The sequence below is a fragment of the Pseudopipra pipra genome, chromosome 7, assembly GCF_036250125.1.
Source record: "Pseudopipra pipra isolate bDixPip1 chromosome 7, bDixPip1.hap1, whole genome shotgun sequence".
In the NCBI taxonomy this organism is placed as follows: domain Eukaryota; kingdom Metazoa; phylum Chordata; class Aves; order Passeriformes; family Pipridae; genus Pseudopipra; species Pseudopipra pipra.
In genome coordinates this window covers 33,177,708-33,201,915 of record NC_087555.1, presented here as the reverse complement: position 1 = coordinate 33,201,915, position 24,208 = coordinate 33,177,708, and the positions used below count along the sequence as shown (strand labels likewise).

General features: G+C 38.1%; 1 protein-coding gene across 2 annotated transcripts in view; it reads left to right on the top strand.

Annotated features, from left to right (window-relative positions):
- The window catches only part of TMEM163 (transmembrane protein 163), a 92,630-nt gene that overhangs the window by 42,144 nt on the left and 26,278 nt on the right, over positions 1-24,208 (top strand). For both annotated transcript variants that reach the window (XM_064661569.1, XM_064661568.1), the window contains 2 exons: positions 12,432-12,475; positions 13,595-13,686. In XM_064661569.1, coding sequence (XP_064517639.1) covers positions 12,432-12,475; positions 13,595-13,686 — 136 coding nt within the window. The remainder of the gene's footprint in view (positions 1-12,431; positions 12,476-13,594; positions 13,687-24,208) is intronic.

Here is a 24,208-nt window from a genome sequence, read left to right as displayed (position 1 = left end):
AAGATTTACAGATGAAGAAAACCCCAACTCCCATCATTACTTATGTATGGAGCCAGAGAATAGATATTGGCTGATTTGTAAAAGGAGATCAGTTGAAGAGATAAGAATGATAAAATTGTATGTGTGCAGGTGTGTGGGGGGTTTGGTTTTTTTTGCTTTCAATAATCTGAAACAATGTTTTAAAAAAATATATTGTTGACAACAACAATTTTTAAAACTGTTGGTGTCATGATTGTAGGAGACATGTTAGTCCTTTCAAAGTCAGCTCCATTTTCAGAAGGGCTACTGCAGAAACCTTGAAAAACTATTTTCAGAGACTATGCTTATAATCTCAGAAAAATTAAGCCAGGATATTTTAGATGATTCCATGGATTGTTGGTATCTTCCACTGAAAAGTCATTTTGTGTGCAAGTCAAGGGCATGTCAGCTCTGCTTTAAACATTCCCTATATTCTGAAATGTGGAATTTTATTCTTGGTTTTGAAGCTTGCATAACAGGAAAGAAAAGCAAAAACAGCAAGAGTTGAAACCCTTTGTATGTTAAAAGAAAATGTGTATGCTGCTTGACATAGAAGGTTTTATCCTGGGAATATACTTGTAAGATTTTTCAGGAGCTTGCTCCTTGGAGTAGTTGTGCATGGAACAGAAAAAAATGATTGATGTAGTTCGAGTTTTATTGATGTGATTACATGTTATAAATAGCAGTGTACGACTTTGTAATATCCCCCTGTCTTATCATCATATTTTTTTCTGATATTATCTGGACTATTTTCTGTCCAAATAAATTAAGCTCATCTCATAGAGAGAGGACTGAAGTCTTGTGTTACTTTGATCAGAATTAGCAGTAGACGTGTCAAGCCAATTACTCTAAAATTGGACAGATGCAAAGCAGTGTGGTATGCCAATCATTAAGTGGTTTTTCTTTTGGCTTTACAACTCTGCATCCATCAGGAAAATTGTTACATTCTTCCTGGTCTCTTGAATTGCTGGATAGGGTTTCCTGCTGCCTGTTGTCAAGACTGCACAACTGGAAGAAAGCTGCCAGAGTTTTAAAATGTTTTTGTTAGAAAATGTGCATTACCTGTTTGCAAGAGGGCTTATTCAGAATAATTGTATTTAAAAGCTGCTAACAGACCTTAATTAAAAAACACAGAACAAAGGAAATTTGTTATTAAGAGTCACATTTCATTTTAATTTTTGCCTAATGACTTCGAGCCCAGAGCTAACTTAATATATTGGATTTGCTCGAGTCGTACCCCAAGCCTGACTGCAGTGCTGTTTTGTGTGTGCAGCGTGTCTGTGGCATCCTTGCTATCAGAGCATCTCCACACTACAACACTGGGGTAGGATTGATGACAGGCTGCTTTACTGCAGCCCTCGGCAATAGATTGTTAAGATTAACACATTGTCTGAGGCAGAGATCTGTCTGAAGGGCCTGCAATTCCTTCCAGTTACATTTAACAGAGAACCATCACACGTTGCTTCTCTCCCCGGAAGGTTTGTTTACATTTCAGATAAAAAAGGTAACTCAGAGGATTTCCTTTTTCATTTCTCTTCCTGACTTTTGATTTATTTATGGGAATTATCTGTGTTCAGAACTTGACTGTTTAATTAAATTTGCATAAGAATGGTGAATTTTCATTGCTTGGTGATTTGTGTGAAAGGAACACTATTAATCCACTTCAAAATTTAAGATTTCTTTGCATTCTGGAAGCTGGATGAGAAATAAAGCAAGAATCTGCTATCTCTTAATTGTTGAGCTGAAATCAATAGATTTTATTTGTAGCTACCTGGACTATTTCAATGCTTTGTGCAAATTACATAATCTTCCCTATCATAGATAGGCAAGCCATTTAAATGTTACTTTGATCAGAACCCATGATACAATATACAAAATAGGTGACAAAATCTGCCATTTGGTCCACCTGAATAAATAAGGTAACATTTCCAGTCATCTCTTGCTTTCCAGTTATGTGACTACAGAAATGAGTTTACAGTGTAACCATCTAGGTGATAAACTGCCACAAACTATCTGACAATATAGTAAATGCTAATAAATATTGAAAGGACAGTATTGAGGTAAAATTAAATTATGAAAATACTTGCTGACTCAGAACTACTGTTGTTGTTTTGGCATTTTGTAGGTTTATTAGGAAAATGGGCCAGTAAAATTTATTGGGTAAAATTTTGACAGTTCTTCCAATTTACCCTCAGTTTCAAAATAAATATTACTTTATTCCAATATAATTCTTCCAGGTTTGAATTTTTGTCAGATACACCACATACAGGAATTCTTGAACATACTGCTTTTGAGTCTGGGAATGCCTCTGGGAGACTTTTACAAGTTTAAGATATTAAATGGCAGGAATTGAACTCCTACTTGTTAAAACAGAAGATTAAATGGAAGGATTTAAAGGGCTATGGAAGAGCTGTTTAGCAGTATGTAGAGGTGTCCTTAGCATGACGTGCTCTGTGCCCAGCACATTCCCTTCTGAGAACAGGCCCTCAGGCTCCTACACACTAAAACAGGTTGTGTCTACAGCTGGAGAAGCCTGATCAGGTGTCCTTTCCCACAGCCAGTTGAGGTATCTAAAAATTTTCACACCAAAAAGCAGCTTTAAATTAGAATATTAAAATTTTGGGTTTTTCTAGATCTGTAGTTAAAACCAGGTCTTTAAGTTTTTCCACTAAGTCACTGAGATGTCTGGCATGGTATGCATTCCTAATCTCCCTTTGTAAAAGGGAAAATCTCTACTATTGTGTTATATTCTGGCAGCCTGCTTAATTGTATTTGGCAGCTTGGTTTTGTTCTGGAGCAGCTCACTGGCCATCTAATTAAACAGGGGGTAGTATGATACGTGTCTTGTCTCTTAAATTGATAGGGGTGATGAAAAAGGCTGTGAAGAAAACTAATTATCTTTCAAAAACCAAAGCTTTTCAGTTCCAATCTTCCTAGGTTTTCATATTTCTAAGTTCATTGAAATGCTCAGAGAACAAACATTTTATACGAGGCAGAAATGTCGCGAGTGTGAATTTCTCCTGGTCTTGTGTTCACACACCTTGCTCCATTCTTTGCACATCCAGGAGGGCCATGCATAGAAAAATGAATATAAGCCTCGAGTTTTCTTTTTTCTTTTCCTCTGTCTTTTATTATGATAAGGAAAATCTGTTAATCTGCATCATTCCAGCCCTCTCCTCTGTTGCTCCTACTGATGACAGAGGGACTCAGCTGCGTGGGGCAGACCCGCCTCAGATCATGATCTGTGACCTTCAGCTTCCAGATTATAGTGACCTTTCCTTGTCCCAGGATCTGCTGAACAAGGGTCAGCTGTGGATGGGCTCCAACCAGGGTAGCAGTCTTAGATTTCTAAATCCCAAATGTATGTGTGAAGAGAATTTATTCTATTTCTATTTATCCTCCTCGAGAACAGCACTGCAAGACTTAACCACCTGTGAGTTAAGGGATGAACCAGATAAAAATATCAAGGAAAGTGCCAAGAAAATACTTTCTTTTACCTTCATAAGAAAACAGAACACAGATAAAAGGTTATGCTAGCAATGTTGGTGGTTTTTTTTTTAAGTATCAGCCTGTATTATCTTCTCATGTACCTGAGTTTCAATGTCATTTTAAATAACCCTTTCTCATAATTATTTTGAGTTCTTCATTATTTGGTGTCCAATTGACAGTTTTATATGGACTCATTTTGCTCTGTTCCAAGTTCAGAACTTTCAAAGGCATCTAAAATGAAGGATGTTTAAAATAGTCCCCTTTGTATTCATGACTCTCACTGAATTTCTTGTTCTAGAGGTTTCAGCAGGACAAAAATGAGCTTGTAATGACCCATCAATGGGGGTGCACCAGTCACATCAGTTTCAATAATTATAAATACATTATACTAGTGCAACTTAAAGGGCAATACCAAATTATTTTCAATATGAATGTTTTTTTCAGCACTTGATACACTTCTGAACAACTGCTATAATTCTCTATAAAAGGAAGTCTGCTTTGATTTTCAGAAGTCTGTTCAAATGCTTTTAGTATAAAAATAGCCTCTCACAACTGTTAAGCTGTGAGAATGCCATAAAGATCCCAGAGATCGTTTCTAATTGGGTTACCATTTTCCATAGTTAAAGTTTGCAGTTTAAAAGTTAAAGCAGGGCTTTGAGAATGTGAAGTATCATAAAAGGCAGATCACAATGCTGAACAGTTCGTTCAAATAGGTGAGGGATTCCTGAGACCTGCTGTCAGTCTTTGCAGAGTCACTCCATCCTTCCATACAGTAAAATGATTTTCTCTGTGTATAATGTCCTGAACTGTGGAAGTACTTTTATCCCATTTTATAGATAAGAATCCTAGAAAAGGGAATGTTTAAGGGTTGGCAGTGTGATGTGTGAGACTGTGCCAACCACTTGGACCTGCCTGCCTTTCCACACAGTTATGCTCTCTCTTCAGAGTTCAGTTCTTCTGGCTATTAAACTTATTTTGGATCCTTCAAATATGTCCTGTGATCCCTGATCCAGTTCTGTTTCCTCACCTGTGAAATAGGAAGACTACTGTAGTTCTTGGGTTTGGGTTTTTTTTTCAGGTAACTGTAAACATAATAGTTACATGTCTATAATGACCTCAAAAGCAATAACTTTCTCCCCACAACAACTGAATGAAAAAGTTACAATCCATAAAGTAAAATAGACTATAATTTATTTGGAAAACTTTTCATGGTAAGTAAAAACTTTTGCAATTACATTCTTCATCTGTTGAGCTGATTAAAATTTACTGAAATTCTTGGGGAAAAAAAAGACCTTTGATCAAAAATTTTTATATTGAAATCACACGAAACTCCAGCAAAAATATTATCATCTAGTAGGTTTCTATTTGTTTGTAAGTTGGAAATTCATCTGTATTGTATTGTGGATAGCAGATACTAAGGAAGAGGTCTTCCTGTTAATGTGCCATAAGGCCTGTGGTTTGAATCCTTGCAGCATGCTGAGAATTAGGTCTTATTGGACAATTATTTATGTCAAATGGGACTTAATTTTTTAATAGCAGCATTTATGATTAGTTTTAATGCTCTTGATTTCTGACATACCACAACTTGCTCACACTAAAGTCAAGTTTGAAATAGTGGCATAAAAATAAGGAACAAAAAAAATCTACAACAAAAAACCCAACCCAAACCCAACCAACCAAAAAACCAACCAACCAACCAACAAAAACCTCCAAAACCCCAAAAACCCACCAACAAAAACCACCAAAAAACCACCCACCCTGAATCTGGAGCTTTGGCATTTGAACTTTTCTGATATATTTCTTCTAGTCTAAATTTGGCAAACTCAAGTTGAGCATCTTTCTAAAGGGAAAACCACTTGGCTTCTTTACAGTAATGGAGACAAATAACCTTGTCAGGGGTAGGGGATGCAATTCTCACTGGTTATGTTCTTTTAAATGTGCTTTGGTTCTAAATAAAAGCTAATTAACAATATTTTTGTTCCTTACAGAGACCAATACATGGCACAATACATAGCACAACCAATGATATTTATATATTTATTATTGGTTGCGCTGCAGTTAACATGAATCCTTTTTAGATAAATTCTATGTTAATACATCTGAGCTTTTGAACAATATCTGCCTTTAATTATCCTTTTGAAAGGATCTCTCCATCTTTCTAACGTGACCACAGGACAGGAGCGTACCAGAACCCGAGAATAACAACAATATTTCAGCTCTTTTATTAACAATTCAAAACCTCCAGTGACTGGTAATAATGCTTTGCCTATGTCCAAGCTGTTCCAGGTTTGGGGATACATGTATAAAATACGAGTTTGTTGAATCTCTGTGAAGCTTCCAGAAACCTTTTTAGGTCAGATAAAGGTTTTCTGGCTTGTTCTGTTAATTTTTTTAAATCAACTGCTCAAACTCCCAAGAATAATTTTTTTTTGTGCTGAGTAGAACCTGAATGCTTCTTTTGCCTCCAGTCAGTAAGACACAAAAAATGGGAGAGTCTCCCAGGTCATTAAATCTGGATAGCCTTTGTTTGGATACAGCAAGTTACAAATCTTGGTCACAGGGCTTTAGAAGCAGCTGTTGACTGTGTCACATATCACTCAACATTTCTGGTAATTTATGGCTTTTTTAGCCAAGGTACCACTCATTCCTTGTCCCTGTTCAGGGTCAGCTTGCCTCCTTTGCTTTTGGAAGCTGGTTTCAGGCTTGTGGACTGCAGGTATAAGCTGAAAAAATTCCCTGGTAAATGTGCACTCACAGGCATTTGCAATATTCTAGGCCATTTCAGTTGTTCTATTTGGAGTTGGGACATCAATAATACATAGTTTCATTAAAAGACAATGTGCTCTAATGTCATTGCAGTGAGTTATTTTGGGTGATTTAAGTGACCCCATTTGAAATACAACAGATTAAAGTATGCACCTGTATGTTCAATTGCACAAGGTTTGCACCATGTACCTAGAAGGAAAATTGGAAGTTTCTTACAGCCCTTCAAGTTTTATTATTTCTATTCTTAAATGCCAACATATACATTCGGTATCCTGATAAAGCTCAGTTGGAGCTGTAACATATTGGCCTTCTTTTAGTTCCTGCCCCCTGGAAAGCCAAAACTAAACAAAAACGTCAAGTCCTCCTTTTCTCTGATTTATTTGTGTTCTTCTTTTGAGATGATCCTGTCTGAAAACAGAAGGTTGGCACCTGAGAGAGGAAGCACAGCAGAGTGTGAAGCAGTAGGATGCCAGACAGGAGGGATCCTGCTCTCTCCCAGCCCTGCACAGCGCTTGCACATGCTGGAATATTGTCCCTGCATGGGATTTTGAGCAGGCTGAGAAATTGCTGTGAACTCTGCCTTATGGGACTTGCCTCATTTCTGGCTTTACAAATAGCTTTGCTTAAATAACTGGTTTCTGATGTTCATCTCTACCTGTGCTGGAAAGGGTGACATACAAAATTGATGGCTTTGGTATAGTTGGCTGGCCATTTATTAGTGTTCTACTCACTGAAGAGTGGCAGTGAAAGCTTGCTGTACATAGAAGGTATTTCAGCAGCTGTTAAAAGAGATCCCAGGCATTATTTTTTTTCTGAAATCAGGAGCAGATTTACCACCAGTGTCTCTGTGTCTCCATCATTCAGTAGCTATATACTCAGGTTTTTTTATATTACAGGTGTGCTCTTGGGGACTGTTTACTGAGTGTTGTAGAGAAAGCGGGTTCACTGTGTTCTCCACATGGGTAATGTTTTCATGATTTGAAAAGTTATATTTTTTTTTTTGTAAGTTTTTTCTAGTTTCTTTTTTTTGTTTTGTTTTGTTGTTGTTTTTATTTTTTTTTTTATTTCAGAGTTCAGGATTGTGCAGCCGTGCCAGTTTGCCCACTGTGGCCCATTTGTGGGACATGCCAGTGGAGGCCTGGCTGCTCTTCTGGTAGTAAATAGGAAGATGAAAGCAAATCAAACAGAAGTGAACCTGGAGATAAGTAAACTTTAGGACTGGACTGCTTTGCTGTTCTTTGAGATTGCTGCTGTTGGTGAGCACCATGGTGTAGTGAATATTCAGTTTCAGAAAATCACATCCACCCTGCCTGCATGAAAGCCCATGTTGTGAATATTTAACCCCGAAATGGAAATCGTCTGATATTTTTCAGTGAGGCAAAGATGAAGCCACAAGACAAATATAAACGAAAACATGTAAATAAAGGGGATTAAGGGAAAATGGACATCTCTTTGCAAGAACCACAAAAAAATCAGTTTTTAAAAAAATCTGAAATTGAAACATTGAAAAATGAATGATTTAATATAGAAAATCCTGAAGTCAGAGATTACAATAACAATAACAATCTTTTTTTTCTAACTTGTCAGCAAATTGGAAAGAACTGTGTGGATTAAAGGAAAACCTTTGCACAAAGTCCTGAAACTCTACTGCTTCTGTAGTAAGAAATGAGGAAAATCTTCAACTGACATACACTGTTGTAGTTCACTGAAGCCAATGAAGTTATGGAAGTTTGCAGCTGCTAAAGGTTTGACCATTGCAATAGATGAAAACAAACAACCAAAACAATTTGGCATGATAGACAAGGAAAGAAAAATATTCTTGGAAAACTTCCTATATCAAAATTTGTTACCTCACTGAATCTGCAAAAATTTTTAGAATGCCTTGAGGATTTTTTTTAATGGAAGAAGCAAAGTATATTTTTATTAAGCAGTAGAGTCATTTATGTCAAGGATCTCAGACTTTAAAAAAAAAACAAAGGAAAAAGTAAAGCTGTTTAATAGTTTTGGTGGGATTGTACTTTCTGTTTGAAGGGAGGGAATAATAAATCCTAAGTTCCTTAGCTTTGTTACTTTTGTACACATATATAATCCAGAAATTCCAGCCCTGCTTGTAGTCCAGGAGACAGCAGAGAGACTGGAAGATACAGGTCCTGCTCTGAAGTGTGTAGAATTTGTACAGAAAACAAATTCAGAAATTAAAAAAACACAAGCCTTGAGAAGAGTGGGTTCTTGACCTCATAGTCATGGCCCAGGCAGAAGCAGAGCTGAGGACATGATGTCTGGCTCTTTAGAGTCTTGTGCACTGAGTTCCCACTGGGTCTTCCCCAAGGATTGAAGTCTCCTGGTACTTCCCTGTTCATTCTGCACAGCGTTGCTATGGCACCTTTCAGGCAGGTGGAAAATGAACCCCCTTAGGGACTTCTTTACGAACTGGTCAAAAATTCTAACGAGATGAAGATCCAGGTTTGATATACATTATATTTAAGTTTCCACTTGGTAGATACACACATAATGGGCTGATGGTACTGCACAGAAGTAAGGGTCTTTACCACGTTGAAGCAATTATAAACTAGGAAAATGAGCTGAAGATTTTGTATAGGTACGGTTGGTACAGTTTTGCCAAGTGACTTTGGGGTAGAAATGTGGATCCAGGAACATGACACTGATGGATAGCTCTGGATCTCCCCATGTAGATTAGGTATCTGGCAGAATTGTGTCTGAAATGTTGGATGTGGGGCAGCCATTTGTAGCTGCTGTGCTGATTGCAGAAATCCTCAAATTTTGCTCTACTAGAATTTTGTAGAAGGGAGAAGGTACCTGGGAAAAGGCATCTGTGCCTGTTGGTCCTGGTCTGTAGCATTTTTTACAAGTATTAACAGTATTACAGCACTGTTCTTTGCCTTAAGTTGTTGTGAGGGATTTTTAGAAAATACCATCATCTAGTCTAAATGGCTGAAGAGTTAAATTGGAACTATTTTGTTGGGTTAGGGCCCTAGTTACATGATTTTTCCGAGGCCCATGAAGTGAATAAAACCATTATTTTGTTGAGGGTAGAATGTGTGCAAAATGGGGTATTTTTCTTTATTTGGAATCACTTTGTAAGGGGTGAAGGAATTACATCAAAATCTGACCAATTTGTTGGCAGACTTCACAAACTGCTATTGCTGTGCAGGTGGAGGCAGTGGTAGATTTGTGGCTTACTGTGCTGGCTCTATTTTTAGTTTCTGATTGCTTGCAAGTTCTGTTTACAAATGTCAGGAAAATGCATTAGGATTATCTGCTTTATTGTAGAGGTAATAAAATGTTGTCCAATTTAGCCAATAAACCAGCTAAAAGCAGGGTCCTGCTGTCATGGCAGTGGAGCTGCTAAATGTACACAGTGGCCTCACAGGATTTTTAAGCTGCCTGCTCTGTTCTTCCCTCATTGCTTGTTTCCCACCATTGTATTGATTCAATAGGGAGATTAGGAATCTTTGGGGGTTTTCTTACAGCACGTGCTTCTCTGGGAATAGCTGTAAATGCATATTGAGAAGAAGGAAGGGGAGAGATGAGCCAAGGCTGTATGGACCATTCCTGCAGAGCCACAAATTGCTCCTGGAAGTCAGCAGGGATGCTGGAGTCATAAGGACCATGGATTATTCCTTTGCCCAGGGGTCTCAAATCTTTGGCTGCCAAGAAGTACTTCCCTAGAAGTCCTTTCAGCTTCAGTGGCTGCAGTGGGAGTCAGTCATTCTTAGTGTGGTTAGTCTGTGGCAATCTCTCTTGGCTGATACCCTATAAGCCAATATTGCAGATGTTTCCACTGCCATAGAACCTGGAGCCGTGGACAAACATCCCATTTAACCTGGGGTGACTTACTGGTGAGCTTTGTGACTGTACTTGTCAGCTAGAAGTATTAACGTGCTGAAGTCAGGGCTGAAGGTGCTTTAATGTTGTTATTTGACTCTGAAAGAAAAAAAAATGGGTTGTTTATGTAAATAAATAATATATATATAAAAAAATCTTTCCAGTGCTTAAATGGTCATTGCTACCTTTATTATGGCCTTTCACCACTACAAGTTAGCGTTGTAGGGTGCCAGTCTGAGCTGTAGTTAGCAAAAAGGTTGAGCAGACTTGTGACACTGCTAGTTAATACTTGTTTTTCATTAGTGTTCTGGATAGCTCAGGTCAAACAGATTGTGTCTTAGTACTGGGGTAGAATATATAAAATAAAGACAGTTCTCATGCTAAGGACCTTGTGTTTTAAATACAACAAATATGTCCCCTAAAGCATACATAAGGTGTGGCTCTCTGCATGCAGTTCATCACCCAGAGAAAGAACAAATTCATTTTTAAAGGAGCCATAAAGTTTGCTTGTTTTAAGTCAGGATCTGAGTTAGGAAAGAAACTGGCAATTTAGTGAAAACTGAGGAGTTATTCTACTACAGGGGCAGACTAGAAATAGAAGTAGGAGTAAAAGTGTTGCTTTGAACTGCATCATATGCAAGCAGTAATGACAGGAACATTGCAAGTTTGTATGTACCTGTGAATGCCCTTTTTTTTTAAATGCAAGTTCTGCAGTTTTTGAAATCGTGCCTCTAAGGAGACAGACAGGGAACATTTGATAGGTAATATATTATTATGCAGTGAAGTGTTGAAATTTGCAGATGGATCACTTCAAGCTCTTGCCTGGCAAGTCTGACCAAGAAATATAGCCTCTTTTTTTACCTGGGAGATGAAGTGTGGGACATTATGATTTAAAAATGAGAGGGAGAGGTAAATCTACACTAACTGTTTCAATACTCTTCAACTTTGAGAAAACTGGAATCTGGAAAAGAACTTGATGACTTTTCTTTTTGGTTTGGCCAACTGTAATGATAAAGTCCAAATATTTGTGACACGTGGCATGGTTGTGGCCACAGCTGGGTCTTAGATCCATAACAAAAGGGTTATTTTTTCCAAGATTTTGTTTTCTGTTTATCCAGATAAATGCCACAGAACTGCAACTTGCTGTTACTGAAAAGAACAGTCAAACCATAGCATTTCTGTTCTGCCAAGCTGTTCTAATGAGTACTGGAATACTGAAAATCAGATATTGTGTTTGTCAGCCTAAGATTCACAAAGTCACTGATGAGTCGTTTTGAGTCTGTTTTGTGGGTTTGTTTGTTGTTTTTTTTTTCCTTAGTAAGTTAGCTGATATTTGTTCATAAAAAAGAAGTAAAATCAATCCTTTTAGGCTGTATTTCAGACTCTCTGAATATTGGAACTAGAGTGCTGTGAGTTTTTTCAGGGAGCACAGGTTCAGGTAGTCCTTTTATAAAACACAGCAAGAAGCTGGAGCTGCTCAGTGTTTGAGAGCTTGGCATAGCCAGGCTGTCAGCCTGGGAGAGTTGCAGTTTGATGAAGTCCCAGGTGATGGCCTCTTACCTTGCTGTCTCCTTCTTCCCTGATATCCCTCTGGGCTCCAGAAGTATTTTTCTTGCACAGCATCTCCTAGAATTGGAAAGTGTGAGGGGATGGAATTAGGATGCATGGAGTAAAATTATAAAAATAGTATTTTTTCCCTAGATGTTAGACCATTTTTAGAGTCTTGTTTATTTTTTAGAGGTAGTATTCAGTCAAAATCAGACCTGGTCAATTTTCCTACTAATGCTTTTTTCTCTGGAAATCACTGATTTGATGGGATTTGAAGCATTTCCTGGGGCTGTGTGAATTGCCCTTAGGCTTTTTGTCAAAAAGATGGCACTCAAGAAGTCTCCATGGGCCTGCATAGTTTTCTGTCACCCAATTCAGGGGACCCGAAGCTCCTGGCTGGAGCAAGGAGCACCTTGAGACATGTACAGTTTTCTGAGAGCTTGAAATTGTAGTTCCAAAATGTTTTTACTCCAGTATGCATATAAAACACAGTATGTTTCATAAAAATATCTGAATGCTATTCTAAGATCTGCTCCATTACAGTTTTGCAAGAAAGAAAAGCATCCTTCAAGTGACCTGACCATTTCCTGCAGCACAAGGCCTTTCTTGTAGACATTTTGAACTGTTGGTCAGGTTGTTCTAGTGGGAACTGGGTGGAACTAAGCCTATGTGTTGAAACAAGTTTGGTAGATCTTGAATGAGTGAAGAAGAAAGGATACCAAAAAAAATTAAAGTGATTCTAAATAATGTTTTTTTTCCTTCAGCTGTCTCCGTAATGAGATACAGTGCATCCTCCTTTGGATTTGCTGTAAGTAGAAGATACATTTAAATATTCTCTATGCCTTTTTTTTTTTTTAATGGGCTTTCCCTAAACATGAAATACTGTATTTTTTCTTATGGTAATTTCATGGTAAGTTGTGCAAAGTCAACGATGGATTAGGAAAAGTATTGTTGAAGTCAAGCATTGGGAAGGATGGCAAAGATGTTAGCATTATACTTTTTCAGTTTCTGCTCACTAAGTCTTATATTGGAGTTAATATCAATGCTTGTATCTCATCATTGATAGATAATGTTTTCTTCTACAAAATCTCTCGCTTTTTTGTTGAACTTGAGCCAAATTCCAAAGTTCCCTTGTGAATTTTATGTTACCGTGTTCCTGTTGAAGTCTATGGTAAGACTACTATTGACTTTGGAATAACAGCTTTCCTCTCTAGTCCTTGCCATGACTTTCCTGATTAGCAGCAGAGCAAAAAATTCCCAACTACAAGCAATGACTCATATCAAATAATTTGTCTCTTGCTTTCAAATTTGAAGGTTAGATGACTCTAGAAAGCTTGATGTAAGGATGAAAGTTCTTACAGTGGGACAAGCCTAATTTTTGGTGTCTTCATTAACTGGAAATACAAATATGGCAATTTTCCTGATGATACAGGATAACATATTCATATAATATGAAATCTGGATACAATGGGATTTTGAAAAAAGTTAGTATTTTCTTGCTCTGAAACAAAACCTTCTATTGCAAGAAATTAGTGACTGCAAGAAAAAGGAATGACTGCCAGGCACTTCCAAACACTTCTTTCTTCAGAATCTTTGCATAAGAAGCATATTAGTATTTTAACTCTTGTCGTGCCACAGTTGTAGATTGTGGTGGCCCTTTTTTATCCTTAATTTCTCTACAAGTGATGGATTAAAAATAAATAAGTTTTTAATCGCTTGATTGACTTCCTGACCTCTGAAGTGTATCATTATGCAATAATACATGGCGAAAATGTGAAGATCAATTCAATAAATGTAAATCCTGCTTTCATTAAAGTGATTTATTTGAAGCTGCTCTGTGCCTGTGCAGCAGGACAGTAAATGCACTGCTCTTAGCACAGGGCACATTTAATGGCCAGCAAAGCCATTGACTCTGTCTCTCTTGCAGTTTGATGCCACCCTGGATGTTTTGTCGTCAGCGATAGTTTTGTGGCGATACAGCAACGCAGCCGCTGTGCATTCTGCACACAGGGAGTACATGTAAGTACACTTCATCATACTTCTGGCTCTGGGAGAGACATGCAGAGCTTTTGTTGTCAAGCTGTGATGCTACAGACTCCAGAGCTTTGACAAAAAGCACTTTGTCATGTCAGCAAGTATTCTTTCCTATTGCCAGCTTACTGTTTGGTCCCAGACACGCAGCCTTTCCTTAGGCAAACCTCCCTGGGATTGTGATTTTCAGTTTCTTTTTAGCCAAGACAGCAACTTTCAGGTCTTTGTGATTTTTTTTTCTCCCTTGCAGCACCTGTATCAAACAAACTGTATTTACAATCTGTAATAGATTTTTAAATCTTTTATTTTGCATCTTACTGCATTATTCTTACTAGAGTATGTTTTTTAAATTGTTGCTTGTATTATATTTTTACCTCCTTAACAAGTTTGAAATGTGAATCCCTTCTCTTTGGATGTAAATCACTTCAACACTCAGTGATATTATTGGAAGTTGAGATTACAGAACATCTGGTAAGATTGAGTCCATATTAGTGATATGATGGTAGGGTGGCACAGGTTGTTGTAACTGCTGTACCGAGAGAGAGACACCCCCCTGGTTTTTTTTTTGTTGTTGGTTGTTTGGGGTTTTTTGTAAGTAAGAGTGTAGCAGTACTTACATGTCTTCTTTATGTTTACTTTGCAAGCACATAGTTTTTTTCCCCATTTTTAATACTTGCTATATGTATCCCATGGGAAAAAAGAGCTTACATTTGCAGTGCAATATTGGTCATGGTGGGCATTGTATTCTGCATCACTGTGCAGTATTTCTGTTGGGGATACATGTGGTAGCTGAGAAGACCAGCTTGAGATTGACTCAAGGATTTTTCCATCTAGTGCATAAAGAAAATCTGAAGCTCCTACTCAAATTTTGAGTACAACTAGATAGAGAATTGCAGTACATTTGTCTGCTTTGGGTTTGCTCTGTGCTGCCATTGCTAGCAGCATCCCATCTGGCTTGTTTGAAAACAGTTCAACTATCCCCTGGACTAGATTACAATTTTACAATAAAGAAGGATAAGGTAGGTTTTGTGCTGAGACACCTCTAATGGTGTCCCTTCAACAAGAAGGGCAACCTGATAAAACTGAATGTGTACATAACTGGCAGGATCGGAAAAAAAAAAGGCCAGACAGAAGGGTCTATAACTCATCTTCATAGTCTTTTCCTAAAAACTAAGAAAAAAATAAGAAGTATTTTTACATGCATTAACTCAAGCTCATGCAACAGCTTGCCAGTGCTGTGAGTTCCTTTCTGGCAGGGCTCCATACAGAACAGTTTGGAATAAAAGGCCATAAAGGACTGATGTGGCATTGATTCATAAAAATGAATTCAGAAATATGTGATTAAAATTAGTCTTCCTGCACAGATTTGGAGATCTTAACAGATATTTCCTGAGTATTTTGCTTTGTGGGTGTCCACAGAGATTCCTGTCAACATCCAATTAACATATTTTTGAAATCTCCTTCTGTTGAGCTTTTTCAAGTGAACCTTGTAAACTACTTTACAGAGAACAAAAATCCCAATACAAAAGAAGAATCAACATATCCTTATGGCTAAAGCAGTAAAGTGAAAAAGCAAGGTAGCAAACATATTTTCCTAAACTAATGCTCATTTTTAATTTTCCTTCATATAATCCCTCTGCTTTACATAAGGCTAAATTAAATCAATGAATTACTTACCATGCCCATTTAGTTGAAGACAGATAAGATTACATGGTGGGATCAGTACTGAGTGAAAGACTGTTCCATATGCTGGGAATATGAATCACTGGACAGTCAGTCTGGTTACCTTTCTGTTTCTAGAGTTGACAGGAGAATTACCATAACGCTGATAAGCAAAGAGGGGTGATGAGATGGTTGTGTTGCTTAAGGCAATTCTTACTGTGTCAGATTTTTGAGGGAGGCACATTTCTAATTTCCTGTTGTGTTTAATCAATCTCTTGCTTGAAAGGCTGCATGTAATTACTTTTGCTCTAGCTGGGACAATGTTACAATGAGGCCTGCTGGCTGCTTGCTCACCTTATGAATAATCTTTGTATCACATGTGCCTGTAACCACACCTGGTCTAACACAGTCCTTGTCTCCTCTGTGCCAGTGCCTCAGTGGGCCAGTCTGCTCTTCACTTCTGGTGCAAATTTGTGTAGGTGCTTACATTGTGTGTTATTCCTGTCTCTGCGTGCCTGGCCACATTCTGCCTTAGTGGGGGAGCCTGTTTGCCAGAGTAAGGTGTGCCAGAGTGGCTTTGGTTTAGTTCTTTATTGATAGGTCTGTCTTTTATTGATTTAAATAGTACCTTTGTCTGTGTATCCCAACAGATCTGAAAATATCCTTAGCTCCGTGCAAAAGCCAAGTGGAATTGCCAATTAATTTTGTTTTGCAAATTTATAAAACTTCCTGTTTCATAAACTTGACAGCAAGAGATTGATCCAAAATCTGTTGAAATCAGTGGAAAGCCTCTCATGGAAAGGCAGAGCTACATTCAGTCCTTACTGTTGGACGTCATTGAGAGAGAACATAAAGACAGACTGAGAAACAAACCCCCAGAAAAAGAGACGGAGAATCCAGCCTGACTCATTCTGTGCTATGAATTAAATACTTAGAATAAAATGCTACCATGTAAAAGGACTGCGTAGTTTTACTTAAGATGTAGCCATATGGCAGATAGAGATGCAACATTTTATGGGCTGGCACTCCTAACAGTACAAAAATGCTTGCTGTGCCAAGTTCTGCTAAAATGAACCAATGCATTCCCATTTGACTTCAGGGGAATTGGAGTGCTGAAACTATCATGAAAATTTGTCCTGTTGAGTTTAACTCCATTTAATGGTTTTCATTTTTATTAGATAGTTTGATTTCTCTCATTTTCTGGGGCGAGATGAGAAGGTACTTTTGCTGTGTACATCCTTTCAGTGTCATCCCTTCCCTCCAGGGCGTCAACCACACCACACAGCAAACTGGCTGAGTGTGCCCTCACTCTCCAACCCCACTGTCCATGTCACCAGCAAAGGTGTTAAACAGCACCAGTCCCAGTATCAGCTCCCAGAGAACATCACTAGTCACTGGTCTCCACTTGGACATTGAGTTGTTGACCCCAACTCTTTGAGTGCAACCACCCAACCAATTCCTTATCCACTGAGTAGTTCATCCATCAAATCCACCTCTCTCCTGTTCAGAGACTAGAATGCCATGCAGGACAGTGTTTCACTTTGTGCAAGTCCAGGTAGATTGTATCAGTTGCTCTTCCCTCACCTTCCACAGCTGTAATCCTGTGGCACAATTTGCCATTAGTGAAGCCATGTTGACTGTCATCAATCACCTCTTTAGTTTCCATGAGCCTTAAATTTATGGCTAAAATAAAACTTTTTCAATACCTTATTTTTCTCATGAGAGGAGAAACCAAAAGCAATATACCCTGATGTAGCTGATGAAGCAGAGACCCACCACCTGCGTGATTTAGGCCTGGTGTGGGGGGAGTTTTGTGCAGTGCTGTGATGGAGGTCATCAGTCCAACCCCCTGCTCAAAGCAGAGTTGATTTGTCAGGTTACAGCTCTAAATCCAGTTTTCTGGTTTGTGATTTGAACACTGACTGAGCATTGAGACATTCAAGATATGCAAAGAAACCTGAATGGTTCCCCATTCCTGTTCTCCATAACCAGTTTACAGGTATCTTGAATATTCTGCCTTTAGTAAATCTTTAGTGACATAATAGTTTATTGGGTTGCTGAAGTAAATCTAAATTCTGTTGAAGGAAGGAATTTATTGAAAGTGGTGCAGTAACAATGGGTTTTCATGGGCTTAAATAAATCCTGTAAATAAGAATAGAAGTAATTTCTTAATAAAGGATTGGAAAAATGTCTCATGAGATGTTGAACTAGTCACCAGCTATGCAGCCTAAGGGCAACTCTTTGCTTCTGTTAAATTAAGGAATGAAGGAGTCGGATTGTAGTGCTGGAAATGTGTGTGAGGAGAAAGTGAGAAACAGTATCAAAAAAGAGAAGATCGAGAAAACAGAATAACATAATATGTGCACAGCCTAGTGAAAAAGCTTTAAAGGACAGAGCTTTTGAAGGACAATTGGTTGGAAAAATCTTTTCTGTACAGAGCAACTCAGCACTGAGTGTCTGACTCTGCCTGTGAGATCCACTGCTCCTTGGAGTTTTTGGCTACTGAGTTTGTATTACAAAAACTAACTCAGTACAGCATATTTAACATAGTGATTCTTGACAGTTGCAGCTGGTGTTTGTTATATATTATTTTGTTGATGGCACCAAGTTAAATTCTGTGTTTCCCAGGAACCGGTCTGGCAATATCTTTCTTAACCCAGTGCCAGAGTAAATAGGAAACCTTACTCATAATGAACATTCTGGATCATGCCAAGAGCAGAAAACACACATTTCTTTCACTGTTTTGGTGTGCTTTGTTGGGTTTTTGATTGGTTGGTTCATTGGGGGTTTTTTTTGTTTGCATACTTCAGACTCTGGCTATTCATTCCTTAATTACTGTAATAAGAAATATAAATTCTATCATGGACTAATAATTTTAAACAAATTTGTGATGCTCTAAGTTGCCATGACATAATATATAACGAATGCAGATATATCCCTTTTTTTCTTATATTGTCCAAAACATTGACAGTAATATTAAAAAGACAAGAATTAGAGAGAATCTACAGTGTGGCAGACATGGGTGCAGATATTTGTCATACCTCCACCTGCTTCTGAGAAAGCTTTTTGCCAGAAGAAAATAGTCATTTTGCAATCAGACATTATCTAAACAAATTGCTATATGTCTGTGATTTAACTTTCATCTCCACACATTACACTTCAGCTGTGGCAGCTGGATTTGTTACTGCCAGAATGCTGAACCTATTGGCAAAGTGAAAAATGACTGCCCTGTGGATTTAAATCATGGATTCTTATATTATGGGAAGGATGAACTGGTATTCTCACCTGTTTTGACATTCAGAAGAACACAACTCATGAGAGCTTAATCCAAAAATTTCTAATTTAGTTTGAGCTAAAAGCAATCTCTAAGAAAGATATTTGACTGCTTCTCAGGGATGGAGTAAATAGTAAATATTAATTCCATTCATATTTGGAATGCTGGATGCAACAATTAAGAATCTCTTTCACCCCTCACTGCCCTACCCCTATGTTTAACAATCTCAATAATAGAGATGTACATCTTATTTCTAAATGGTGTATACGTATAGCTTTGGTTTATAAACATTGTGATTTTTTTTCTGTCTGTTGAAAGAAGAACATGGTGATTTACTGGGGTTTTCACTTTTTAGGCAGCTGGAGAAATACACTGTGTGGAGACCATATCTATATCCATACCTATACCTATGTCTATATCTGTATCATCTATATCTGATCTCTATCTCTATCTATATATGGGTTATCCATTACACAGAGATATGCAATGAAGGGAGGAAGGAAGAAAAGAAATTCTGACCTTTTCCTAGGACTTCATGCATTGAGTGTGAAACTTCTGGCTATGTAACAGTATGACTTGGGAATTACGATATTTAAAACATTTTATGAAGCATACCAATGTTATCAATAGACTCTTAATAATACCCAATGACTGCAACACCATTGGTGTGCTGATCCCTTTCCTCATTTGCTTGCTGGTCTCCTGGTTATGTGTATTTTGTCAGTTGTTCTTTCAGAGAGTATGCCTAGCATTCATTATTGATTGTTAGTAGACTTTCCAGGTAAATGGGGCACTGCAGGAAAAAGACATATTAGTGTTTCAAATATTACCATGAATCAGTGGATGTTTATCAAGTGGAAGAATGCAGCTTTGAACAGTTTTTGTTTAATAACCTTACATCTCCTTAGGCATGTGATCCTTGGAGAAGACCATTCAGGTGCTTAGAAACCCTTTACCAGTTGCTTAGTTACCTGCTTTCTGGAATTTAGACTTAAGTAAACAGCAGTAATAAAATCATCTCCATAACTCTGTGTATGCAACTCCAAAATGAATATACCTGAAAGAACTGCCCTTTGCTGTGTTCCCTTTGTCTGCATGAGTATTTTATGGATAACTGTTCCTTCAATGCCTTGTTCTCCTCCTCTTTACTTTCTGGTGCAATTCATTTTTGGAAGACAGAGGAAGTCAGATATGTCCATGGTATCCTTCAGTTGCTAGGGAAAGGTGCTTTATGGCTTCATGAAATTATACCTTACTGCTTTGCTCTACATTGTCTCTTTGAACTGCAAATCTACTTTCACTCTATAGTCTCTTGTCCAGCTGCTTTTTGTCTAGTCCAGGGCACTCCAGAAGCTTTCATCCTCTCAGTGATTTTTGCTTTGAGGGTGATCCTTGGAATCACCCTTTCTTACTTTACTCCTGCCCTGTGCAGGTTCTGTAAGCCATCACCATTGTCACCTCCCCTGCTGCTGAAGGAATTGGGCACTTTGGGGCTGCTGGACAAATGTGGGGAGTTACTGGCTGGCGAGCTTCTTTCTTACTGAGAAAACAGGATGCCAGGTGAGACCCTATGATGGAGCAAACCTCTCCTTCCAAAGTAATTTTAACCCTTTTTTCTCTCTTGCTCATGTTCAGTGACACCACTTGAGAATATTTACCCTGGCATTTGCTCATGGGGAGCCTTACGGAAGTTATGCTGGATATATGTGCATTGCAATTAGGCAGGGAATATGGGGATTGTGATTTATCCTACTTTTGCACTCAAAGCTTGAATTAGAAGTCACCGTTTATAGGAGGACATCCTGCAAGGTGAGGTCTGGCTCTTCTCTCTCCTCTGATTCAAATAAGAAAGCAGACTGATCTATATGTTTGCAGGGTATATTCTCTTTTGGTTCACAGAATTAAAAAAAAACCATCTCTGTTATTTTTAGCATTTGTACAGTATTTAAATTTTTCTGTGTGGATTGGCTCTGCTGTACTGGTTAGCCTGGCTAAATGAGCACTGTCTATTTAGGTGGTGTTGAATGAAAATAATCCTCTCGGTTCAGACCCAACATATCAGTCACATTGAAAAAACTGGGGATAATTTTATCTGTGCCATACATACGAAAGAGACTTGAAGCACAGATGGCAAAATCCACACCTACCCACAGTTCAGGGCAAACCTCTGTGGCAGGCGGAAAAACTCCTTTGTGATGAGTGAATGGAACACCTAAGTGGTCTGGAAAAGTGTCAAATGCATGGAGCTGGCCTACAAACTTCAAAGAGCTCAGAACCTACCTCTGCAACTCTTGTGTAGTTCTCAGTTACCATGAGTTCATCCTCATGTGACACTTGCATATCTCTCCCACACAGTGAGGCACAGTGTAGAGTTTTCAAGGTAAGTATTCACCTGTGCTTGAATATGTACTTTGTAGGAAGGGAAATATAGTTTCTTTTTAACCACACTGAAAATTTTCAAACCATTCTTTCTTCTGAAATATTTAGCTGAAATTCTGCATCCAGGTACAGGGCTAGATGCAAGTTTTAGATGTGCTCCATTAGGCTGAGTTATTAAACACTATAATTTCTCCCTCAATTCATTGTACCAAATAAAGACAAAAGTAAAGTATTCCTAAACTTTGCTCTTATCCGGACAGAAATGCAAGTATGCATAAGGTTATCCCTGCACACACACACAAATCATCGCACATAGAAGTTATATTAAATATGAAATTGAAAATGTATATATTTATACATTCTAAAATCTGTTTCGAAAACTGTGGCATCTGTAGCCTTGGCAATGATTTTACTGGAGTTAGATCCAAAGTCTATTTAATTTATGGAAAACTCTCACTTCACTTGTAGTTGATGAGGAGTATTTGTTTATGTTGACTAGTATTTACACATAGGTCGATATATATAAAATCAGGGATATGATGTCTTCTGTACTGGAATTTGATAATTACCATAAAAACGAATAGTACGGAAATTCTCTAAAAGCTTTAATTTCCAGCTTCAGGGGAATGACAGAATCTCTGATCATCTGCTGCAAGGCTGGGAGCAGTGCTCAAGCCAGGAAGGTGGTTGTAAGGCAGGTGTACTCGAAGTGCAGCTGCACAGTCTGTGCAGACCAGGGATTAGAAAATAGGTCATGAGAGTTTTCAAACTCTCCCAAGTTGTAGAAATGTCTGTTAGGTTTTTTTTCTGGCAGATATTTAATACCTGGAGTACCAAATTATTTATGGAACTGTTGCCCCAGTTGAGCTTCATGATTTTAGAGGATGTAAACACCCTGTTCTGCAGCAACTAGTTGAGGACCTAAGGGATAATAAAAGTTTTAGAAGGCCTATAACATTTTCAACATGAAATGTATCGCTAGCAGAGCTAATCTGAATTTCAGATATAAACAGCATTTCCCCTTCATGTGTTTTAAGAAGAGGTTAGACCCTGTGATTCCACAGTATATCAAAATAATTGAGAAATTGACTTTCAATGGTAATTTGTACTATTACTTGAATCCTGTTTATTGTGTAACCTGGTTTGGACTTTTTTTTTATGGTCAGAAAAAGGAGTAGCTGTAATGATGCTGATCTGGATTCTGGCAGTTGGGGGTGGATTATGGAACATGTGTGATGAACAGCAAGCCCACTTTGTTCCTTTTAAAGTGCATCTTAAATTGACTCTATTCCCTCTTCACCCTGCAGGCAGGTGTAAATACTCAGAACAGCTGTGGTTCTGTACAGTTCAGTGTCCAAAACCTCTTCAGTAACTAAACCTGATAACAGAGAAGTTACACCACCAGCAATATAACTACCTCATTGGACACAAGGAAGTTTCAGATTAGCAGTAGAGAGCAACAAATGAGCAGGACTTTCAAGACTGGGATTGATATTGCCTTTTTTGCCTGTGTATTACCATGATCTGCAGAGGACCACACCTGCAACTTCCCCAGCAATCCCTTGAGCCTCAAAAAGACTGCAGACCAGAACAAACACTTTCATTCCCTTCTCTGAAACATCCTCAGACTTTTCCCCTTTCTATATTCTTTGTCCACTGACTTAGTTCTGAGTTCTCTTCCAATTTCTCAACCCTGCTCCACTTCATCCCCATCAGTCAGATCCCACTGGTTTGCCACCAGAAAATCATTTGTTGGTGACCAAAAATTGATTTTTTTTTCCCCCCAGGTTCTCAGTCTTCAGGTATCGTCATTAATTTTTGCTTGTGCTTGAGAAATCTTGGGCTGGCTGTGACTGGAATATGGTACTTGGCTACTGTAAACAGACTATAAGAGCTGCCATAATACAAATATTAAATGAAAACAGGCCTAGCTTTGTTTAAACAGTCTGACAGCCTCTCATCTAGAAGAAATGTGTTGCAGGTTATTGCAAGCTCCAAGTGACTGATGAAGGAGCATTCATAGAATGTAATTTGTATTTGGGTATGGGAAGGAAGAATGAAAACGAGTATCAGTGAGGCAAAGAGATACAAGAGAGTTCCTGTCATGTGGCTAGACACAGAAGACACTTGATAAAAAGGTATAGAGAGATACAGAATTATAAAGTGAAGAATGTTCAAAATATTTTCCTAACTTCTGTCAGCAAAAACCTCTTGAGGAACTGCCTTCTGTGTTATGCCATATGACTTTCCCTGAATGATTCCATACATAATATTCATTCTGCCACCCACTAATACTCAAATCCATTCTAATCATAGGGAAACATGAATTAGCAATTTTACAGTTTTTATTAAAATAATTACTTTTATAATTTAATTTTTTTTTCCTTACTTAAACTCTAGAGGTTTCCTTGGTGGGTTTATTCAGAGATTAAATCCTGTATCCATCATAAAACTGATTTGCTCAGCTTTGCTGAAAAAGCTCACATTAGTCCTAGGTTTAGAGCTCATATTGCTCTCAGTGGCCTGCAGCTCATTTTAATGTGAAGTTACAGTACCCTGCAAAGTAATATTTTTAACGTTATCTCTTCATTCCAGTGGTGAAAACAGCCTTTAGAGATTTTAGCATTTCCTTTTCTATGGGCCATTAGGAGCCATTAGCACTGAAAGATCTTGACAGAACATGCAGAGTTAAAGATTTTGTGAATAAAAATTAATAGGATCACAGGATAATCCAGGTTGCAGAGGCCCTCAGGAGGTCTCTAGTGCAGGCTCTTACCCAGAGCAGAGTCAGCTGTGAGATCAGAAGAGGTTACTCAGAACTTTATCCAGTCAGCTCTTGAGAACTTCCAAGGATGGAGACTCCACAACCTCTCTGGGAAACTGTTTCACTATTTCCAGGGTGGAAACCCATTTCTCTTAGGAAGATATATAATGGTAAGATTCTTAACAATCATGGAAATACAGAATTAAAATAAACTGGTTCTAGTAGGGTAACAAGAATATATGCAGAAATTAGAAGTATTATCTTTTCTTTATAGTATTGTGGCTGCCAGAGAACTGGATGAGGAACTGAACCATGTTTAGATGGCAGCTTTGCAAATGTGACAATAGAGTTTCTACCTCAAGAATATTAAGACAAATGCTAGTGGTTTATATAATGATTTTTTCTCAGTTCTCTCTGTCATGTTTACTTCT